Source organism: Galeopterus variegatus, unplaced genomic scaffold (assembly GCF_000696425.1).
Source record: "Galeopterus variegatus unplaced genomic scaffold, G_variegatus-3.0.2 Scaffold901, whole genome shotgun sequence".
Taxonomy (NCBI): domain Eukaryota; kingdom Metazoa; phylum Chordata; class Mammalia; order Dermoptera; family Cynocephalidae; genus Galeopterus; species Galeopterus variegatus.
The window spans coordinates 212,968-236,967 of NW_007727012.1; the positions used below are offsets into that span (position 1 = coordinate 212,968).

The window sequence follows — 24,000 nt, forward strand, 5'->3', positions numbered from 1 at the left end:
TTATGATGTTGCTGGCACAGATCCACCAGTGCTACACTTACATACAAAGTGTCAGCTTGGAACGCACACATATATCTAAGTTTTGCTGTTCCCAAAGAAGTAATCATTACGACCTCTGAGTACTAGGAAATTAATAATTCCTCAACAACAATTACACACACATACACCCACAAGCCATTAAAAGCTGATGGAAAAAAATTCTCTAGTATTTGCATAAGGACTTGACAGGTCCCAAGGTGGGATGGCAGAAAATAATATGCTTTCAAGCACAATTTAAAACACACACGCACATAAACAATATTGCTATCTAGTATTCAGACTACCATTGATTTAGGATTACTCAACAATTTTCAGAAGGAACCAGACATATAAATCTGTGCAGGTGCTCTCTCTGCCATTGATGCCTTTCCCCAGCTACTCCCATTCTCATTTCTGGCACCTCCCATCTTGTTGTATGACCCACTGAAGCTTTCTCTTATATTCCTTTCCCATTTTTTTGCTAGATCCTTCTGCCAACATGCCAGGAGAAATGCCCAGCAGTCTGGGCCACCATCCAGGCTCTACCCCCCTCCCCCCTACGATTCAAGAGCTTCAATATCAACGTGGTGGTGCTTAAAACCCAGAATTGTTCAAGCTCTGGGAACCTAGGACTCAGATCTAGACAACTATTAATATTATTTAGTTATATTTTGAATGAATAGGTTTTTCTGGGTTTGTATGGCATATGGACACATAACACTGTTTCTTTTGGAAAATGCATTCTGAATTCTAAATAAACCTCGCAACTCATTTAAAATTGAGTGCAGAGTTACCACATGATCCAGAAATTCCAATCCTAGGTATATAACCAAAACAACTGAAAACAGGAATTCAAACAGATACCTATACACAAATGTTCACAGTAGCCAAAAGGTAGAAATAACCCAAATGTCCATCAGCAGATAAATGAATAAACAAAATATGGTATATACATACAGCAGAATATTATTCAACCATAAAAAGGAATGAAGTACTGGTACATGCTACAACATGGATGAAACTTGAAGACATTATGTAAAGTGAAAGAAGCCAAACACAAAAGGGCAAATATTGTTTGATTCCATTATCTAGAATAAAGCAAATTCATATAGACGGAAAGTAGATTAGAAATTCTCAGGGGATTGGGAGAGGAAGAAACAGAGTTATTGCTTAATGAGTACAGACTTTCTGACTGGAGTGATAGAAAACTTCTGGAAATATACAATGGTGGTGATTTCCCAACACTGTGAATGTACTAAATGCTACAGGACTGTATATTTTCAAATGGTTAATTTTATGTTATGTGAATTTCAAATCAATAAAAAATTGAATATAGTTGGTATCTACAAGTATATAAAAACCTGAAATAGCAAATAGAATATATTTGTTCTGTAAAGAAGACATGGTGGGGAAAAGAGGGCTAAGTCAAGAGCTACGAAACCTAAAAACCTGGGTTCAAGCCCTAATTCTATCATTACTAATGAGGTCAACTTAAACGAGTCATTTTCCTTTGAGTCTGAGTTTCATTATGTAAAGAATATGGATACTATCTGCTCTGCTTAATTCTGAGGCTGAGATTCAAAAAGTACCTTGAAATCTCTAACAAGAAAAAAAGGTACCATTATAATAAATGAAAACTTGGCATGTACTGAAACCCAAAAAGGCAAAGAACAAATATTTGCTTTCACTCTGTAATATCTTATCTCTTACTTCAGACACTAACTAGATTTTAGGCAAATCTTAAAACATTACTTGTGCTAAGGAGGTTCAATACAGTCCAGGGTGATTCTTGCAGTTTATAAAGTTGGGGGACCAAGTAAGTTTTAGTCTGACTCTGCAGTAGCAAGGATCAGATTCTGTCCTGTAGAATAAGGAACATAAGTCTCGAAGGGATTCCAGAATCAATCTACAGTCTGTAACTGTCTTTCAGATAATGAATGATCTGTAGTTGGAATGGGGCTGTTTCAAAGCTTCGCTGGTGATATGTAGGGTGGGAAAGAGAACTTGAGTCTATTTTGGTTAGAAACCTCAATAAATAGGCCCTGAGTACAAAAGAAGAAAAGAAAACAGAATTTCTAGCTTTTTCACTACTGGCATAAGGCTTGTTATAGAGTAATATCTAATTTATCCAACACAAACAGGGATTGTCTGCTTCTTTTTTTTTGGCAGCTGGCCAGTACAGGGAACCAATCCCTTGACCTTGGCATTAATTTCCATTTGTTTAACAAAAAAAATTTTCTGTTTGTTTCCTTAAAATATTCAAATGAAATAATTTTAAAACGTCATACAGAAATTACACTATTATTTACATTTTTATATAGCTAACATAGCTAATATTTTCAAAATCCCCGAGAAACCAAAGAAAAATTTCCAAATGTGAAACAATATATTGGTTTATGGATCTATGCTGAATCTACACAACAGTATATGTAAAAGACTGAGCATGTATATAACATGTTAGGAGAGTGGTCTAGGTAACCAGGTGTAGGTAGACAGGTCCTATGTGATAGGGTTCTTGTGACCTGGATTCTAGTCTAAGATCTGACACTTAGTGATCTGTGTGACCTTCAGCATTTCTTGTACCTCTGTCTCCTCACCTGTATATGACAGAATTAGGTAATAGTTTTCCCAAAAAAGTTTTTTTGGTTTTTAACTTTAAGCAGTAGAACCTTTTTTCAAACAAATGCTTCCAAGAAAGTCACTACTTCAAATAAATAAACTCAGAGCCACTTTGAAGTAAGGTAAGGAATCCAAATGCCTGTCTGCTTTCTGCTCCCTATTGTCCTGACAGCCCCTGAGCTGCCTCTGAAAAAGATTTAGGGCTCCACAGAACACAGTATGAAACCCACTGGGCCAGATAAAGCCTAAAGTCCTTTCCTGTTCTAATATATTCTTATTTCACTAATATATGTATTTTCAAATGTCCCATATAAATGCTTACTTTTGGAGGAGTTCTTTTTTTATAAATATATTTTTAGAAACTACGAAGAAGTTCAGGAGAGCTTTTTGGTCCTAAATCATGCTACTCTATTTTAACACTGATATAAAATTAAAGCAATTAATTAGATTAAAGAAATGTATTTTCCACTCTTATTTTTGACATTTTTTCTTAATATAACATTTTTAACTTGGTGTGAATTATTTGAATTAACTTCTCATTTTTATCCTTTTGTAGGAGCACCATTTTAAAAGAAACACACACATACATACATACTCACTGTTACTTTCCAATAGCTTATTGTGTTCTTAGATCTATTCAATCACTATTGGCAATCAGCACTAAATACCAGTCTACCTTCTGGTTAGGAGCTAACTTGCTGCTCTAACCCATCATTATGAACATTTCTATATACTTTAATCCTTTCAAATACAACTGTGACACAAAGTATTACAGACTCTTAAAAACCTGTTCTCTTGGGGGAAAAAATTGTGGAGCATCAGTAACCAGATAGTATTCTCAAATTTCAGTGATCTAGTCCATGGAGCCGTCCCCTATGCACAGTGCTGTTTCATGCAGTACATGGCTTTAGCTGGCCAAATCTTTTTTTTTCCCAATGAATCAGTAGAACAGTAAAGATCTTACTTTTTTTTTAAGCAGTGGCATATCAATGAGGCACAGATGTGTATTCCAACTCTGCATGGATGAGCACACTGTTCAATAGTGCTGGCTCACACGGTATCAGGGCGAGTTATCACTTCCCATGAAGGCACTCTTATCACCAGGGCCCAGAGAGGTGGCTGCAAATCACAGCCTTTTTATTTTCAAGGCAGTTTTGCTGAACATTCAGGCTTCAAAGATTCACACTTCCAAAACTCTATAAGAGTTTGTGAACGCTCAATTTGCCAAAACTGTTTACAGTGTAATTGGGCACCGTACCTGTGTCCATGAGATAGCGAAGGCGCTTCTCCACCAGCGCGGCACGGGTGTCAATTTGCTTTTGCTCATTCTCTAGTGCTGCCAATTCTCCTACAACATACTGACTGGTGTCTTTGAACCCTTTCTGTTAACGAGAACAAACAGGAAGAAAAAAAATCACTTGTAAGTTGCATTTTTCCTTTCTACAAACACTTACTAAAGCACTTACCTAGAGAACTAAATACACCCTTAGTATCATCACCCTTAGTACCAAAAAGCAACTCCCTATGACTCAGAAATTTTTCACGTGTTATGCGTACCAAACTTTTGCAAATAGAGAATATTTCACCTGTTTATAGTGTTATATTTATAATTTCACACTCGGATTTGCAAGACTTAAAAGGTTAACACTAATTTTTTAAAAAATTCCCCATAGAGTTAAGTCAGAGTTATCTAAGCATGAAAAATGACAAAAGAGAATTGTCCCTTTGGTGATTTTCAAAACAAACACCAATGACATCTTTACTTCAAAAGTATAATATACAAAAATGGAGTTTTACTAAGAAATTGATCCTTAAAGTACCCAACCTGAGAGAATCAGACAGATTTGTTCTATAAAAATACAAAATTAAGACACATTTTTTGTTTTCATAGTGACTATACTATTTAAAATGATAAAAAAAGATAAAAAAGAAGTTTGCAATATCTCCAGTTTTCCCTCCAGCTGGCTCCTGTACTTTAACATGTCATTCTGTTGATGTATTACTAATTATTACAGCTGCTAATTCTAACCTGACAGGTGGTTTCAAACCTTGCTACACAGAATCCAATGTAATTAATACTGATTTGTTTAATCTTCCATTTATCCAAATTTGGATTTCAATTTGAAAATTTACTTTTCATAACAATCCATGTTAAAAAATTATTCTTAAAAGTTTAATTTGAAATAGCAACTCTATTATAAAGTGCCAGTATAGTCTTAACTTTTATTTTCATATTACAAATTTAAATCATTAGGGGCAGGGTTATTATTTATGACATAATCACAAAAATGGGTTAATTATAGCTCCCTTTGGAATACCTGTCTACCTTTTGACATTTCTAGGGCTAAGAGAACTAAGTAGCTGAGAAATATTAAAGAAATGCTTAAGTGATACTCTCACCACTACCACTACTGTCATCAACACTTGTTATTTATTCAGAAAAATAAATGTGAACAATCTTCATTTGTCAAATCTCTTCCCTACCTAGAAGCATATTAATCTCTAAGAAGCTATGAAAAATTATCTTTTGTTACTCCTTAAACAAAAAACAAGATCATTAATTACGAGCATATTTTGGAATTCTCATGATCAATAAATATGTCTAACTGTATGTATAACCTACATACCTTTTGAACTTGAAAAATGATTTGTCCTTACACGTGAACTCAATTTATACCGACATTGTTAAATTGATTATGGCAGTTGACAAAATTAAAGTTGAAATATTTTAAGAAATCTTAACACTGATAATTTCTCAGGATAGTTTGACAAAAAAGTCACTGTATTTTTTAAAAATTCATACAAAATGGATATTCTTCCATCTCAATACAAAATATACAGAAAAATTATAATAACAGAATAAATGCTAATGGTAACTTTAAAATCTGGAATAATCTGGTGAATCCTTTTTGAACCTATCTGCCAGATAGCAGAGCATTTTCAAAAGGGTCTTTTCCTTTTCTTATTCCCATCCAGAGGGACAAAACGAATGTAGTAGTTTGCAAAGACAATATGAGTAACAAAGATATAAGAAAGTCGAAGTGATAAGCAACACATAAATTTCATTGCTTTTACTGATTAGTCCAGTTAAAAATAGTAACAAATTTCACAATCAGGTTTCTTTAGTGTGAGTATATAGTATACTCAAGTATTCTGTAACTTATAACTTATACCAAATACTTCATCAGGCTATACCACTAAGCTGTTCTTTGTACTAAGACCTTTCTAGGTCTTCTAAAATGAACAACTTAAAATGAGAAGGTTTTAGAGCCCTAAAATGTAGTTGGCAACTGAGTGCATTTATAAGGATTTTAAAATCTAACAATGAATATTCTAACAGTAAACACAATGAAAATATTTAGACAAACTGTAGATAATAAAAAAGTAGCACCATTAAAGATAGCTATGCTCCTAGACAAAAATTCAAGTTAAAACTTGTTCTTCCTGCTTCTGTCCTGCAGCTGTCCATCAAAAGCAGCTTTCTCCCTGCGGTCTATCAAATATTTCCCTCACAAATCAATTTTACACATGATCAGCCCATACCCCTACTGAGCTGAACCTCCCCGTTAATTAAGTGAAGAAATTACCATATATATTATATTAATGCAAACATCATTCAGCTAGTAATTCACGGCTGATCTGGATAATGGAAAGGTTGAACACCCATTAACCCAAGCCAACAAAATGGGTTGGCTGAGAAATTCTAGCAGGTCTCATGTGACTTTTCCCTCTAACTGCAGCTCTGCGGTATCTGCTATTGTAATAATTAAAATCCTCCTGGTAGATCAATACTAGAATCTCTTTATGGGAAGTGCCCTGATGGAAATGTCTCAAGGAAGCTGGGGCTGTGGAACTCTGAAAAATTCATTTTTTTTATCTGACAATTATCACCACACTGCAGACTAATTCAACAGTGCACCCCTCTCACTCTGCTTTGAATGCACTGGAGATTGACATCTTAAAAAACCTAACATCTCATTTTAACAAATAAAGGCACTATTTCCACATACAGTTTGGAATTATCAGCAATCATGAAACCACACAAAAAATTAATATACATTAAGCACTTCATCTTCTGATGGCTTCCTCTGAGTTTCAGTTATCGCTGCCTTCTCCTCATTTCCTTTCTTTGTATCTTCCTGTATTGATCTCTGCCTTTTCATCTCTTAAAAAAAAGGGAGGGGGGAGAAGACATGTAAAATTATTATAAAGCTTGATATTTGTGTATTGAAATGCGGATTTACATTATCGGCTTATATATATAGGTGTACGTATGTATATCGTTAAATACTGTTAAGTCATAAGATGGGAAACATTTTAAAAAGTGTTCCTACCTGGTCTATTCTCAACATATTGACTGAAAGACTGAAGTTGAGTTTTTCTGACTGTAGAATCCTTGCTGAACACAACAGGATTTCTAAAACGTTCTGTTGCTTTTTGTAATCGCTCAGTCCGGAGATCTTCCGTGCCGTTCTAAAAGTAAAACAACACATGGTAAGACAGTCCTCATTTTATAAACATGGAATTAAACATTAGTAAGGCAACTTTCAGTGATTTAAGATAATGCTGATTTAGAAACTTTTTTTTTTAAAGAAAAAGGATTTCAAAGTACTCAAAATAGCTCAACTTCAAATTCTGTTGCCTATAATCAAAAACTTTGGGGCGCATGGCTTAAACCCTCGATAACTTTGACATACCAGATACTATGAACTTGTGTCTTCTCCCAGTGGTATGTATCATTTAAAAGCCATGTTGCCTTCTATTCTCCCCACTATTCTGCCCCATCAGTTTGTACAGTCCCACAGACTTGTATGACAAGAAGAACTAGTTTCTAATTTTATGCCCATTGAGATAAACCATTAATGCTGGATGAAAGCTAAAAGGTAGGATTATAGTACTACCCCACTGAACTGTATTTCATCAGCTATAACTTTCCAAAGCCAGATTTGTAAGTAAGCCCTTTACAGCTAAGGAAACTACAATTATCTTTCCCAGAGCTTCCTATGTTAATACTGGTAACAAATTCAAATGGTTCTATCAACAAGAAATATCCCAGAAGACTGAACCACTGCGGTGTGTGGAAGCTGCAGATACCGAGGTGCTGTGTACCAAACAAATATTTCATTTTATACCTAATCTTTTATTATTTTTATTAAGTGTTTTGAAAGTAAATAGGGAAAGGCTAAGATGCATGACTAATAGCTAAGCCTGCTGAATGCTGAAACTGGTTATCAAAAGCTACCAAGACTTTGCCCTTCCTCTGCATTGAGACAATCGGTAATGAGGAAGCCCTCCAATGGCCTATTCTCTAGCCTCAAGGAGGCCTGGGATACAGAATCCTCAAGGGAAGGTAACAGTTTATCCTTTTCCACAAACACAGAATGCCTCATTTATAAATGTGTAAACTGCATTTTATTAAAAAAAAAAATAAAACCCCAAATCAATGCTAAAAGCTTCAAGAGAACAGATGGACTCTGTGTATTCCTTATTAACACCATTTTCAAAATCTTAGCTAAAAAGATTCATACAAAGGCAAGCTGTTTAAAGCACACCTTTTGTTGGAATAACTTTAAAAATTACTCAATAAGAGCTTTTTGGAGAGCAGAAATTTCACCTATGTAGATGATTAAACCATAAGAATACAAATACCTCTATTTTAATTTTTTAAAAAGTTACCTAATATATTTATCATTAACATCATACTTATAGAATAAAAATACGTCTTAAAATATCCTAACTAGCTTTGTAGTTAGGATGGAAACAATTTTGGCTTTTATTTTTTAAAGGAAAGTATGAATTCCACTGTTATAATAACTATCTAGTAGTCTAAAACCCAAGTCTTTACCAAAATAAACAAACACAGCTAAATTTTTTTTTGGCCTTGCAACATGCTAAAATATCAGTGTGATTAGCCAGCAAATCCCATCTTAAGAAACCTTTTTTATGACTAGGGACTTCTGCCACTTTACAAATGTATTCCTCTAAACCCACTAATTCAGTTAGCCTTTTCAATCCATTGTATTATTCTTAGGCCAGCTTCATTCCACATTAAATCCACTGCAGAAAGCTAAATTGAACGCAAAAAATCAGACCTGATCCAGGCTTCCTTTTGTTCAAAAATAGAGACCAAAAGTCCTCTGGCGCTGCCACACACTTTCATCACCAATTTATAGAAACCGACAATATACGGGAAAAGCAATGAAAGTCATTGTTTTGGGACTTCAAAGCATCTCTGTCAGGGGAAGGAAATCCTTTCAGTCAGCAAGGCAGTCCCCATGGTCTGCAGGTGGGTGAAAAGTTATACAAGACTGGAAGTGCCCTAAAGCTAGAGAAATACTAATGATACACTATGAGGAAAAGGGAGGAGCTTGTGGGTGGGGATAATATAAATAGCCTAATAACAATAATAATATTGTTATAATGTGGCATTTTGGCTAAAGTCCTACACAAGGTTAACATTCATAATGGTACAAAAACACATTCACGTATCTTAAACACTTGTATTTAATTACATCACCACCTTCAGGTGTGATAGATTCTTATAAATAACATAAATTCTAGTTCATGTAAAGAGGAAGAAGAATGAGGATGATAGAAAAATATTCTAGAATTCTCTTAGCAATATTCTTAGCAAAGTATACATATATATATAAAGTTCAAGAATAGTTTCTATATACCCTCTACTTTTACTTGAAATAGCAATTTAAAGTAGTAGTTTCTCTGAAAAACAGTATATGAATTCTGACTACCAGATTGAAATTTTAATTTATTAGCTATTTGATAAAAATTTTTATACCTTAATCTTAATGTGAAGAATTTGGTAACAGTTTGTTTTCAGGATTATATAGTAACAGTAGAAACTAGATACACATAAAGCTGAGCAAATGTTTTAAACAAGTGAGATTTACCTTAATGTCTTGATCTGAGCTCTCAGGTACAGCCTTCTGGATTGCACTGGAGAGTGAATTTGCCACCTGTGGCTGAGCTTCTAGGAGCTTTTTCAGCTTCAAGTCCATCAACTTACTGTTTTGTTCTGTTAAATATGCAAATACCATGAATAACTGAGTGATACGCATTTAGGTGTGTAGGCTATCAATTTTAGGTGACATCATAAAGATATTACTTTAAAAAAAAAGAAAAGGACATTAAAGTTGTAAAGTAACATATCAGATTAGACACATGCAGAACTCCTTACATATGTGTACATACATGTTCCCCCTTCAAAATCATTCCTCTTAAAGAATATAGTCAACATACCTAAAGATGACTCAGTAATATTATAGTTAATAGTAATTTTATACTTATGCAATCTTTATATAAGTAACTGCATAGGTTATACATAATAAAACAAGCTATTACAGCAAACTAGATATTTAGAGAAAAGACACATTTGATTCTAAATTATATTACTGTTTCAATTATCTTACCTTAGTATATTAAATTCATACATATAATGCCACAGTAAAACAAGTTCTTAACAGGATCCAGATAGTTACGTACACACTGTTAGAATCCAGTGTTTATGTGTGTACACATATACCCAACATTGAAACAAGGTATATGTTTACAAATATCTTCTACTTAGATGGCAGAAATACGATAAAGATGATCACATTTTTGGAATGTATTATATATGGATAGAAATCTAAAATAAATAAAATGTGTACACATATACCCAACATTGAAACAAGGTATATGTTTACAAATATCTTCTACTTAGATGGCAGAAATATGATAAAGATGATCACATTTTTGGAATGTATTATATATGGATAGAAATCTAAAATAAATAAAATATAGCCATGGCTTTTAAAATAAACATTTTCAAATTATTTTTAGCAAGGACATTAATATTTAATAATAAAACAGTTCAGAAACAAGTGGAAATACAATCTGCTTAAACAAATTCATACAAAGCAACTCTTTAATAAAATGGTTGTAAAAGACATGCCAACCATTTGGAGAATGGTATTTTTCATAAAGATTAATAACTTTTCTAATTATAAGACTCTTAATAAATGCTATTATCATTACTTTCATGCAAATTGGTCAGTTTATATTGCCAGGCTTCTCTTTTTAAACAATATCTGATGAACTATGGTCAAATCAAGATAAAGATTAAACAATTTATTATTAAAACATCATGACTTTTATATACATATTAAAAAAGAATTTTGGGGAAAATAAAGCAAGGATAAAACTCATAACATTTTCTACGTGCTTCTAGATTCCAGTTTGCATTCCTATTTCTTATTGCCATGAAGTATACCAGAGATCTGAATTGGGAAGACTGTCTATGCACATGCCAACACTTATGGCATGCTTGACAGCTGTAAACAATATATTAGTGAACTCCAAACAGGAAGACTGTCATGTATTTTCTTTTCTGGCATACATAAAATAGAGAATTTTTAAAAGGACAAGAGTCAAACCTTTCAGGATTAAATTAACCAGTCTTTAAGGTATCCCACAAATTTGCTACAGCTGAAACTAGAAAACTCCCCTCACCTAAGAAATGGCTAATTTTTTCCTGTCTTCATAATCTACTGTAAAATAAGGACACATGCATCAATTATTGTCCCTGATTTTATATTTCCATGAACTGAATGTTAAAGTTTCCATTCTGTACTTATGGATGTCCTCAGCAGTAAAGTGATGGTATTCTGATAAAGTCTTTGGTGCTGGTTGTGTTGGGAGGTTGAGTAAGCAACAACAAAAATCTTTTCAAAAAGAAAAATCAGACCTACCCAAGTTCTACAGTATTTTAAACAAAAAGAATTAAAACGTAGTTCTAATTTTGGGTTAAACACTTAAAAGTTTTCCTTAAATATCAGCATTCTCTTGGACTTGCACAATTACAAATATACTGACCTCTGTCTATCAACAGTATAATTTAATACTGGGCCATGAAGGAGCTACTGAGAAAAAGAACATGGGTTTTCTCGGGTGTTCCTTATGGTTAGGAAGACCCTGGTCAATTGTTTCTTGGAGAGGTAATAGCACAATTTCAAACAGGGGAAGAAACAAAGCAAGTTTGCATTGCAGACACAACAGGGATGGAGAAAAGAATGCCTGATCTCACTCCCTGTAGCTTTTACAGGGAACGATAAATATTAGGGACTTTGCCTCCTTACTGTTAAATCTAAAGAAAACGCCAAAGACTTTTTATTGTTATAAGCATTTATGGAACCCCTCAGGTAGACAAAACTTTGGATTGCTACTTGCTGCTGGCTTACAAAGGCAATACGTATGGAACACTCATCTATTAAAAACCAACAGCAAGTATTTTTATATTTTAAGCAAGAATTTACAAAGGTCAATTGCCAATGTGATTTACTGATTGGCTGATGTAGGATTAATTTAGTAGCAGTCTATATATGTAGTTTTCATAAGAAATGTCTCATAATCAGTTAAGTATGTATGAAATAATTTATTAGTAGTAATATTTAAATACTTAAAGTAAGCACAAAATTTGCAAAGTAATATTACAACTAAGACTACTAAATTTAGATTTACATTTGCAGTATTCCATATATATATTACATTTAGAGTATTTCATATATATTATATATATAATACATATATATATATATATGTGCTCTATATATACCTTATATCATACAAAATTTTTAAAGCTGAGAAGTGAACCAATTATTGAATGCCTACAAATTGTCTCATGTAACATAAAATATAATAGTCAATCTTAGTAATAAGAGAACAGAGCTACGATTTGCTATTCCAATGTTATTGCTAATTTTAACATTCAACCTAAAACAAAATAACATAAAATTGGTGGAAGGTGGATTTAGCTAAATGATTTGTGAGGACATAAGATGTAATAAAACTACCAAAAGAAATTATTATTATTAATGAAATAATGTAAATATAACCATAAAGTATGCCATGCAGCAGGACACAAAACATTTATAATTTGAAATTACCGGGAGTATCAAGGTCATTTTCTAAGTTAGTAAGTTCATCTCCACCTCCTACAACAAAGCCTTCAGGAATCTCCTCGTTAGTATCTACCTCAATATTATCATTTTCATCTGTAGGAACATGTAGCAATAATGTTAGTATATTATTTACATTTTATATCATTTGTCCAAAACACTAAAGAAGAAAAACCAGTATTTTTAATGACAGTCCCTCAAATTGAGGCCTGACACGGATAAGCAAGTTAAGAAATCAGTTTTAAGTCACTTTTTCACTATTGGATTAACATTTAATATTTTACATTCATATGTCAAAGTTGAATTATCACATCAAAGCAGACGCAAAGGTTCTGACAATTTGCCACATGTTGTCTTTGAATCACTGAGCTCATTAAGTCCCTGTATTTTAAAGTGTAATCTATTAGTATACTGTAATAATAGCACATAAAAATAAAGTTGGTTTGGTAACAAAGTCATCAAATAATACTTCTAAATTTCACATTTTTATTATTTATCAGACATAGATGTGTAAAGAAACACATCATTCCTTACAAATTTGTAGCTATATTTAAGTCATATGAAGACTTGAATGCTTTTGTGCTATTAATAATCATAAAGTTATTATCATAAAAGCATAGATTACGAGACTAGAATAGGCAATACCTTTATACAACAGAAGATTTAGAAACATCTAAGACAACACATCTTGGGACAGCTAAAGCTGGGAAAAATTATTATAATTCAAAATTAAATACATGGGAATGAGGAAGTCTCATTTTTTCTATCTTAGTAAAATGCTTTATTTAGGTCATAATTAATTAATGGTGTCAATTTTTTTACATTAAATATTTCTAGTATATATTTTTCTCTCTCCAAATCCTAGTGATAAAATTAAGTAATTTTGAATCCCATACATTTTGACTAGGCATACCATTAATTTGATTTGCATATTAGAGGTTTAGCTTAACATTCTGTTGTTGACAGGCAATGCACCTTTTGGAGAAATAGCTGTCTAGCGCTGGAAGTTGAAGAATACCCCTACTACTCCGCAATTTATTTTTTATTGGGCAACTTTGATTAATAGGTATTCCAAAGATTTTTCCAATTGAGAAAGTCCTAAATTCTATAGTTTTGGGTTAATCCCTCAACATTTGTCCCTCTCTCAAACTGTACACCTTTATGTTTAATTTTTGGCTTCCCCAGTAAATACTTACTGTGAGCATTAATATCGATAATAGCTTACAAATATTGAAGACTTCCCATCTACTATGTAAGCCATTTAGAAGAAGAAAACAAAGAAAAAGATTGAGAAGTGCCCCCAGGGGAGAAACAGAAGCATAGAGATGAAAACATCGTTAAATGATTTCAAAGAATTACCTAAGGCATTATGGTTGGCTATGTTATTAAAGCACACTCAGTTGAGAGATTTTTTTTTTCTAATCAACCGTGCTTAGCAAACTGTGTTTGACTCATTTCATAAAAGTAAGTATCTTCAAACTTCACTGTCCTCATAAATTTTTCTCTAAATAATTTTGTAGTTTAGCAGATGAATAAACAAATATTTCCTGAGCACTAAAACGGTGTTGAGAACACTTCCTCAGCATCACTCTGCATCAGAGATAGCTCACTATTAACAGTTTTCTGGGATCTAGTGCAGTACTTTGCTGCTAACAATCAGCCGACACTGATTATTACTGACCATAATTAATATAGAGTTAAAGTACAAAACTCAACACGGAGAGCCTAACCTAGGATAGAAGAATTGGGAGTGGGTACAACATGATATGAAAATCAATTGGATATTGGTTTGTGATCGAAGGAACATTGAGGAAGAGTAAGGGTGAGGGAGACATCGCAATTGACCCACCAGCAATTGAGTGACCAGAATGATGGCATTGCTATGAAAAGAAATAGTTAAGTCTGGAAATGTGGTTAGGTTAGGGTACTTTCAGGTTCCAAGGACATGCAGAAAATTGCACATCCTTTCATTACCACTTACACTGTGCCAGGTTCCTATATGATGTTAAACAGGTGTCATTCATTTTATTTCTAGGCTAAATGAAATCTCTATCTATACTACCACTCACCAGTAATGCTGAGTGAGTTAACTCAATGTTCATATATGTATTAGATAAAAGGATTATTATTTGGGTGGACAAGAGTAAAAATTGATCGTCTATACAGCTCAGGTCTTTCTTTTTAAGAATGGATTTCTACTTTCCTTCCAATTGCTGTCTTTAGTTTTACGATGAACCTTGAAATCTTTTCAACAGTTAATGTTACACATTTCCTAACACTTGTGGAAATGCTCTAAATACATTCTAACAAAATTAAAGTGCATATGCATTTGTGTGTACATGCATGTGTGCGTGTATTTAAAGATACTACACACACACACACACACGCACACACACATCTCTTTAAGGTTAACCACTGAAAACCCAGTAGGCAAGCAAGGCAGAAAGTAAACTACAGATCTGGTTTGCAAGTATGGCATATATTATCTGTGCAGGAAAAGGTGGAAGGAGATTAGATGTGAAAATGCATTCCAGTTAACACTGCACAGTACTATAAGTAAAATAGGGATCCTAATAGTATGATTAACAGCACAGCTATAAGGCCAATCTTATACTTTTCATTTATAGAGAATTTGAATGAAACCAGGATATGTGGCAACAGTTAAAAAAAAATCTGCAATTTTAAAAAAGAAACTGAGGTTGTTATTAAAAGCATACTCAGAGCAAAATTCAGAAAAAAAATTTTCATTTATATTACAATTATTTTTTATTTTCAGAAAAGGTAACCATAAAATTAGTAACTTTTAGTTATTCTCTAGAAATCAAACAAAAGACAGAAAACATAATACAAATATTATAATATACTATATTATTAATAGAAGCTGAAAATAAGAATTAAGGAAGGCCTGTACGATTTTATTTTGGCTCAACAAATTTAGTTAAATCTATTTGACCTAACTGAAATAATAAATATTGTGCAGACACGTATACATTCCTATGGACAAAATAAAAAAACTGTTTTCTATATTTATTTGAAATGCAAAACAAAGTACACTACTTTATCTAAATCAAAGAGAGGCCAAAATGTTATTTTAAAGTTAAATGATCCTAACCTAAGTCAAATCAAAGTGATAAGCTACCAAATAAATACATATATAAAAATATAAAATATAATACACAAATACATACCATGTACAATATATTAGGTGATATATAACACATATAATATGTGATAATAATATGATATACAATATAATATCATCTTAAAGCAAGGTAACCACTTCCCTTGCAAATGTGTCCATGGACCATCAACAAAAATTTAATATTTATTTGGGCAGAATAAAACCTTAATAAATTCCCAAAGCAGAAATTTAGGCCATATTCTCTGACCACAATACAACTAAAACAAAAACTAAAAACAAAAACACTATAAACTTTGTCCCCAAACACCTATACCTTGCCAAGGAAAATACAATACAATCAAATGAACCCATAATTTTGTTACATAGAATAAGGATTTAAAATGAGGCCATTACAGGTCAATAACTATAAAATGATGCAGAAATTGAAAAAGTCATATACAGTACACCACAATATCACCTGATTCTTTCATAAGCCCTACACATATGTCAAATGGAGGACAAGTAAAAGTTAGGCTGTAGTTCCTAGGAAAGGTGTGAACTGTTACTGACACAAGAATTAGGCTGTTTCTGGTTGCAATATGATGCAAGTGGGTTGCTTGAATACATGGCTATACATGACCTAAAATACCGTGCATGCATTTTCTTTCTTTTTTTTTTTTTTTTGTCTTTTTCCGTGTCCGGCAACGGATCGCAACCCTCAGTGTCGCCCCCGCACCGGACCGGGACCGGCAACGGGATCGCAACCCTTGGCGTTGCTCCCGCGCCTCGCTCAGCCAGTGAGCGGGAACCGGTCTGTATGTGGGATCCGAACCCTCGGGCGGGAGCGCCGCCGCGCTTCCCAAGCGGCGCACTATCCAGTGCGCCACCGGGCCGGCCCCACCGTGCATGCATTTTCTATGGACACCATGAAACTGCCGATACCTCACCTCAAACTCAGTAAGTTTCCTTTTCTCAGAGGTTGGTTGCTGCTTGAGAACAGAACAGTGAGCTTTTCCAAGTGAATTCAAGCAGTGCATCTGAGTGATGATCATGTACAACACATTCCCCAAGCTGTGCACCTACCTTATTATGTCAGCTTTTCACTGCCTTCTCTTCTTTGTCACTCTGTTCTACTGCTTCTAAAATCTTCCTACCCTAGTACTCCACCTAGGCTGGTCTCAAATCATCTCTCTTCCTTTCACACTACTCCTTAGCAAAATCGCAGGCTTGATGATTCCTACTAGACATTGGGTGTGAACACTAATTTGTTAATTTTCTCCCCTGATTTATCAACCTTACCAGGGTCATTTTCACTTAAGAATTAGACTGTACTGAACCCCCAGTGAATTCTGAATTTGCTATGCAAGGGCCAGCAAACTACAGGCCAGGGGCAAAATCCAGCTCACCACCTTTTTGGGATAAATAACAGCCACGCTCTTTCATTCACATGTATGTCAAGGGTGTTTTCACGTTACAAGGGCAAAGGTGAGTAGTTGGGACAGAGACAATATGGCCTGCAAAGCCTAAAGTATTTACTCTGGCCCTTTCCAGGAAATTTGCTGAATCCTTGCCTAGCACAGTGGCTGGCACTGCTCAATAGATAAACGCATATGTACAAACGGTTGAATTTCAGGCAAGAATCCTACTCTCTTCCTTGTCCTTAAAGTCTTTCCCAAACTCCCAGTCTCAATAGCTACAGCTTAGACCTTGAGGCCAGAGTAGACCTAGACTGATCCATATCTTTTTAAGAAGATAGGCCAAGACATACCCCTGAGGACAGGGAATAGGCCTGTTCCACTTGTCTTAGGTCAATCTTAGCTCTAAGATATGTGTCTGCTTCCAACATCCAAGGTATGTTGTATTCTATGGGAGAAATGGACTCTGGTCACTTTGGTCCCCTCAGGAATAGGGAACCTTACTTTTCAGCAAGTTCTCATAAGTCATCTGTCAAAGCCTGCTCCCTCTTCATTTCACCTGGCTTTCTCTGTTCTAGTTTGTATTTCCTTGCCATCGCTACAGGTCCAATCCTCAGTTGTCCTTTGTTTACTTTATTTACTTTGACTGCTGAATGATGCCAAATTCATGTCTTTACTTTCCCTCATCACCAAGTAGGTAAGATACCCATTCTTTGGGCTGTAACACTGACAAAGTCTCTTTGCCTAGTCTAGTCCTAGTTTAGCCTCAACTGGGTTTGGATTATAAAGTCAGGACCAAGTACATAGCTGACCCATCCCACACCATTAATTAAAAATGTTTAATTCTTGGGCCGAGCCCGTGGCGCACTCGGGAGAGTGCGGCACTGAGAGCGCAGCAGCGCTTCCGCCACGGGTTCGGATCCTATATAGGAATGGCCAGTGCGCTCACTGGCTGAGCGCGGTGTGGGCGACACCACGCCAAGGGTTGCGATCCCCTTGCCGGTCACGAAAAAGACACACACACACAAAAAAAGTTTAATTTTTGGCCTTCCCAGAGTTTACAACTAATACATACAGCATTGTTATCTGCTCACCACTGGAAAAATAAATAAAAGTGACACTGGATGCCTCTCCATCCTATTACTGTTCTCCTACATGGTGTTATGATGCCACAGTAAGGTGGCATTAGTAGCTTTGGAACAGTCTATCTGGAGGGTAAAGAATATGGCGGTTTTTCTATCATTCAGAGATAGAAGGAGGTAAAGATTTATAAGACTTACTTGGAAGATATGGAATTTTTGTAATAAAAGAAACACCTTGTTTTTAATGATAAATGAAAGAAAATTATCATAGCATTATATAATATAGCTGTAAGAAGTTACTGATATTACTATAAAACTGTAGTAGTGTGTGTGGAAATTACAATAAAAATCCAGAATAATAGGAGTTGAAAAGATAGGATAAAGAGTTAATGAAGATATAACATTCTAAGAAAAGCAGAGTGATAGATACACAACTATTTGGGGAAGAAGCTTTCAGATTTATGGGATGGAAGGTTAGATGCTATAGGCTTTAGTTAGAATTCTCTACCGCAATAATCTTCTAATACAAGGAATCAATTGGAAACACAGCAGTAAGTTTTAGTATACTTTGAAGAAACTTATCATTGACCTAGAAATAGCTTTCAGCCCTCTAAGGTCTTATTCAAGTCCTCACTTGCCTACTCATCAGGGTGATCTTAGCATTCTAAGATTAATTTAGGACAAGTACCTGGCATGTTTTGGTAGATAAATATGTTACACACATTTGAAATAAAAAGCCCACAACCCTCTTGAATATACTCTTCTTAAATAAAAATGTAAACAGTTCTAAATTAAAGCTGTATAAATTGAGCACTGAGAGGCAAAACTGCAATTCTCTTTAATTGTGTATCTAGTCCGTGTTCCAACATCAAGTTTAGAATAATCTCTGTAGATGTTGAAGAAGCCCCCTCTGAGACTAAGAAGACATTGATAGGAGACATTCAAAACTCTTACATATCAGGCTTTAATGCCAGATAGGTAGCACTATTTTCTAAACGTATTGTTCAAAGTGAAAATCTTTCATACCAAAGCTCACTACTGTCAGGTCTTACAATCTGGATGTTGAAGACTTGATTACACTTTACTCACTCCTAATACAATTAATGAGGCATCATGGGGTATCACAAACCAAAGGTTGTAGGAGTTTCTTACTAAAGCATATTTCAAGAGACTACTTCCTGAGTTGCTAAAAATTAAGCCAAAAAGTTGACTGGAAAACAGAAACAGTTATCTTCTTACTATGTTTCCTTTAGTTTTTTTGCAACATATCAATAGGTTAGAAACTTATGTTTTTGATGCCACATTTTGAAGTAAGAATAAAAAGTCCCAAAAGGTCCATTGCAGACTTCTGGGTTCTCTGTAGAATATGATACAAGATTCTTTAACTCACCTCCAGATGCCTTTGACCTTTCTTTCAACTTCTCTGCAGCTGTTTCACCATAGCTGGGAAGTTCTGACATCTTCACTCCAGATCGAGCTTCTGCTATTAGCTGACGAGCTCTCTCTCTCAGCTGCCGACGTCGCTCTTCATCTTGCTGCTAAGATATATTGAACAGTTGCCAACTCAGTAATTGACAGAAATGCAATTTCATTTTCAATCTGATCATCATGATAGTAACTGGTTTACAGCATGGTGCTTGGCCCACATTATAAGCAGGATGCTCTATATCAGTTGGATGTCACACCATTTTTAAGACATCCTAGAATCAGATTTTTTAAAAAATATTTACAAATTATTATATTAAAATGGCCATTAAAACTTCAAACTAAAGAATGTTTGGCAATACATGTTATTGAAAAAATATTAGGAATTATTATTAATAAAAGAAATAGGCTTATAGAATAAAGTCACAATACTGAGAACAGAATTTCAATTTTAAGAACAGAATTTAATTTGCTATTTGCTAATAAAGGCATAGAGCACTGGCTAAAAGACATCTTTCATAGAAGAAAATGCTGCTATACTATGCTGAGCAAATATAGGAAATGGTATCTTTAGGGGGCTGGAGTAAGAGTGGGGACAGTATATCAGTATACAATTCTGATTTAAAAACCACCACCAACAATAACCCAACAGTGATGTGAAATTCCTTTGGTAACTCCCTCTTCCCCAAGATGAACATTGAGAAGAAGAAATAAAATCTAATGTGGTTTTTGATATTTAAAATAACTACAAACTACAGATACTAAAATAATTAAGATAGTCCCTGCCTACTAAAAAAAAGTTATTATGAATCGCAAACAATCAATGTGAAATTGCTTTGTACACTGGAAAGCACACAAAATAAGGCATTATTATGAAAAAACAAAGACTGAAATATTCTGGCCCAACTTATCTTTGCAGGTTTATCTCCCCTTAAAATCCCCCAACCTCCATAAAACTTCATATCTATTCGAACAAAATTGCTTGTATTGTGTAGCTTCATGTACCTGTGGCTTTGAGTATGTCATTTTCTCTTCCTGGAACGTGCTTGTCTCATGTTATTTAATTCCTACGCATTCTTCAAGATTCAGTTTAAATCCACCAAACCTCCCCTGACTATTTTTCTCCCCTCCACCCGGTAGAATAAAGTGCTACTTTCTCTATGTTACTATAGTACCTTGTATATGAGTGTGTACATTACCATTTTAAAACAATACTTGTCAAGTTACATTATAACTCGGTAGAGATGCCTCCTTCCCACTACAATTGGGCTACTTGAAGGCAGGAGTTATATCTGTTGTCTTTAGTACATACCTTGGTACCATGTCAGGTTCTATGAAAATTTTAAGCAGGAAGACTCACTATTTATAGTCTCAAAAAGCTCAGGGAAAGATAAAATAGCCATGATAGGAAGGTATGATCAAAACGCTGCAAAAGTTCAGGAAAAAAAAGAACATTTTTGGCTGAGTGGCAACAGAAGTCATCATGGCATAATGGTTTTTGAGTTGGGCCTGAAGAATGAGTAGGATTTGGAATGGATAGAGATGGGAGTTGTAGTTAGGTGGGTCAATGTGGGAAAAACTGGGAGGTAGGAACAGTACAAATACATAGAGGCAAAAAGCATATTGGGGAAAAAGGATATAATCTAGTTTTCCTGAGCATAGTGCAAAAATAGTGATAGAAAGACAAGTCACAGCTGGTCTGATGGTAGTGGTTTATCAGAACTTAATAACAAAGTTGGTATATAACCCCCCACTGCCAAATTTGACTCGCTTAAGAAAAAAAAGAAAGACAATAAAGACAAGGCAAGAAAAATAAAGCTGGATAGATACTATAAAGTCCCTAAGAGAGTGAAGTGTTTTCATTTTATTCTAAAGACAATGGGGACCTCTAAAGGTTTGTTTTTGTTTATATGAGTATGCCTTTTTTTTTAAGTCCAGAGGAATGACCAACCAGAGGTGTATTTGAGAAAGATTAATCTGGCAACAGTACATAAGATAGTTTGGCATAGAGGGACAGGTAAGAGACTAGTTAGGAGGCTCTCATAAGAGTCCAAGGAAGCTATAATGAGATCCAGAACTAAGATGGTGGCAATGGGAATAGAAAGAGTCAAATATAAGAAATACCTTAGCAGTAGAATTGATACCTGTATCAATTCTTGGAGCAGATTAGATGGGGAGAAAGGAAAAAAGATGACTCAGAAGTTTTAAACTTGGGCAACCAGCAGAACTGTGGCACTAATAATGGAAACAGAAAAACTAAAAGGAACTATAAGAAAGGAGGAAGAAGAAGTTTGGGGTAAGACAGACTGGGTTTGAGGAGCTGGCAGGACATCTGAGTAAAGAAGTTAGTAGGTAGCTGGGAAGTGAAATTGATGCTAGGATGTGGGGTCAAATTATGACTACAGAGCTGATGGATTAAGTTATAGGAATATATGAAAGCACATGAGGAGATACCATAGAGAAAAAGGGTGGCCACTGACTAAAACGTGGGAAACATCTGTATTTAGATAAGGGAGGAAAAAGGGGCAGAGAAAGAGACGGAAAAGTAAAACACTAATGAAAATCAAAGTAGAAGAGGCTTTGAAGAAAAAGGGAGTAATCAATAGCACCAAATGTTAGAAGTTAATAAGTCTGAAAATTTTAAAAGGGCAAACAAATTTGGTGAACGGTATGATTAGGGACAGGGGTAGAAACCAGATGGGTTTGGAGCTGGCTAGTTAGCTTAGTTGGGTAGAATGTGGTGCTGATAACACCAAGGTCCAGAGTTTGATCCCTCTACCAGACAGCCACAAAAAAAAAAAGATTGAGATGGCTGCAAATTAAGAAAGCTGTCAAGATTAATGGGGGTGTCAAATGGGCCCATGGACAAACTTGAAGCTCCCAGTGGACAAACTGGGACAATTTCAGTATCTAAAAGAACAATGACTGCCCAAAATCAATGAAATCAGATCCAAATGATATTCAAAAAGTAAAAGAATATAAAATCTCATTTGTTGCTATTTGAGGCAACTTCTGAAATAACTCCTGAAAATGAGTAATTAAAGGAAAATAATCAATTATTTTGTCTTTCCAGTAGGAACTGAATTTTAGGATAACTAAATAGCCCTCATTGTAAGTCAATGAGAGAAAGCTCTACTTTATAAATAATACCAGCTAATAATGACCTCCCCAAAAGCAGAATTATAAAAATATCACTTTATAAATCATAATGAATGATTCTGGCAAGGATTATCAACTGTTATTCAAGCTCTTGGGTAAACGATGAGGAACTGGATGTTCATGTTATGCTTCCACAGACTGTATATTCCAAGACGGCCAAAAAAGTATCTTTTATCTCACATGCTCTTTTGCAATGTAACCTTGCCACTCTCTCAATAAGAGGTGGAGTTTAATTCCTCTGGGCCAGCTTTAGTGACTTGCATGTAATCAACAGAATGTGGAAGTGTTACTGTACTCTCTACTCATTCTGTACTCTCTACTCTCTCTCGCTGGGAATCCAGCTGTGATGCTGTGAGAAGCCCAGGTTACAGGTACATACTTTGGACAGTCCCAGCCAAGTTCAGCCTTGAGTCATTCTGGTCCAGGTACCAGATATGTGAATGAAGAAACCTTCAGATGATCTCAGCCTCTAGCCACTTTGAGTCACCTGCAACTATTCAAGTCTTTCCAGCTGAGGCTTCAGACAATGTGGAACAGAGACAAAGCATCCCCACTGTGCCCCATCTGGAGTCTTGACCCACAGAATCTGTGAGCATAATAACAAGACATTGTTTTACATCACTAAGTTTGGGGCAGTTTGTGACACCAACAATATTAATTGGAATATATGCTTAAGTAACACTGCACAGATTACCTTTAGTTGCAAGAGGAAAACCTATTTTTTTTTTTTTTGGCGGCTGGCTGGTAACAGGGATCAAATCTTGGATCTTGGTATTATCAAGGAAAACCTAATTTGTAAATGGAGAGATCAGAATTAGATCAGAGATAAGGGACCATTAATCTAGGGGATGGTCTTAGCATCATTAATGTTGGATCAACCATATATTGTATGTTTTTTGATGTGAAGCATATGAAGTGCATGCCACCTATAATATTCTACCCCACATGTTTAAAGTAAATTCATTTAGGCCTTTAGATATAATTTCTAGTTTATCATAAACACAGGAGATAGAGAAACATGATAAATGACAAAGCAAGGAAGCAACCATACAAATCCAGAAGGTAGGATATCCAGGACAACTGACGTGGTCACTTTAACAAGTTAGATTTAGGAAAATAAACAAGTAACTAAAAAACCACCACCACCACCACAAATAACAAAACAGATTTAACAATCAGATGCAATGGATAGTCCTAGGTTAGATACT

At 34.8% G+C, this 24,000-nt stretch overlaps 1 protein-coding gene across 1 annotated transcript in view; it reads right to left on the minus strand.

The window, feature by feature from the left end:
• Nucleotides 1-24,000, minus strand: part of EHBP1 (EH domain binding protein 1) — a 291,263-nt gene that overhangs the window by 38,554 nt on the left and 228,709 nt on the right. Inside the window, exons 12-17 of the mRNA XM_008573309.1 lie at nucleotides 19,599-19,743; nucleotides 12,579-12,686; nucleotides 9,546-9,670; nucleotides 6,972-7,110; nucleotides 6,696-6,802; nucleotides 3,896-4,019 (exon numbers count right to left, since the gene is read on the minus strand). Of these exons, the coding sequence (XP_008571531.1) occupies nucleotides 3,896-4,019; nucleotides 6,696-6,802; nucleotides 6,972-7,110; nucleotides 9,546-9,670; nucleotides 12,579-12,686; nucleotides 19,599-19,743 (748 nt within the window). The remainder of the gene's footprint in view (nucleotides 1-3,895; nucleotides 4,020-6,695; nucleotides 6,803-6,971; nucleotides 7,111-9,545; nucleotides 9,671-12,578; nucleotides 12,687-19,598; nucleotides 19,744-24,000) is intronic.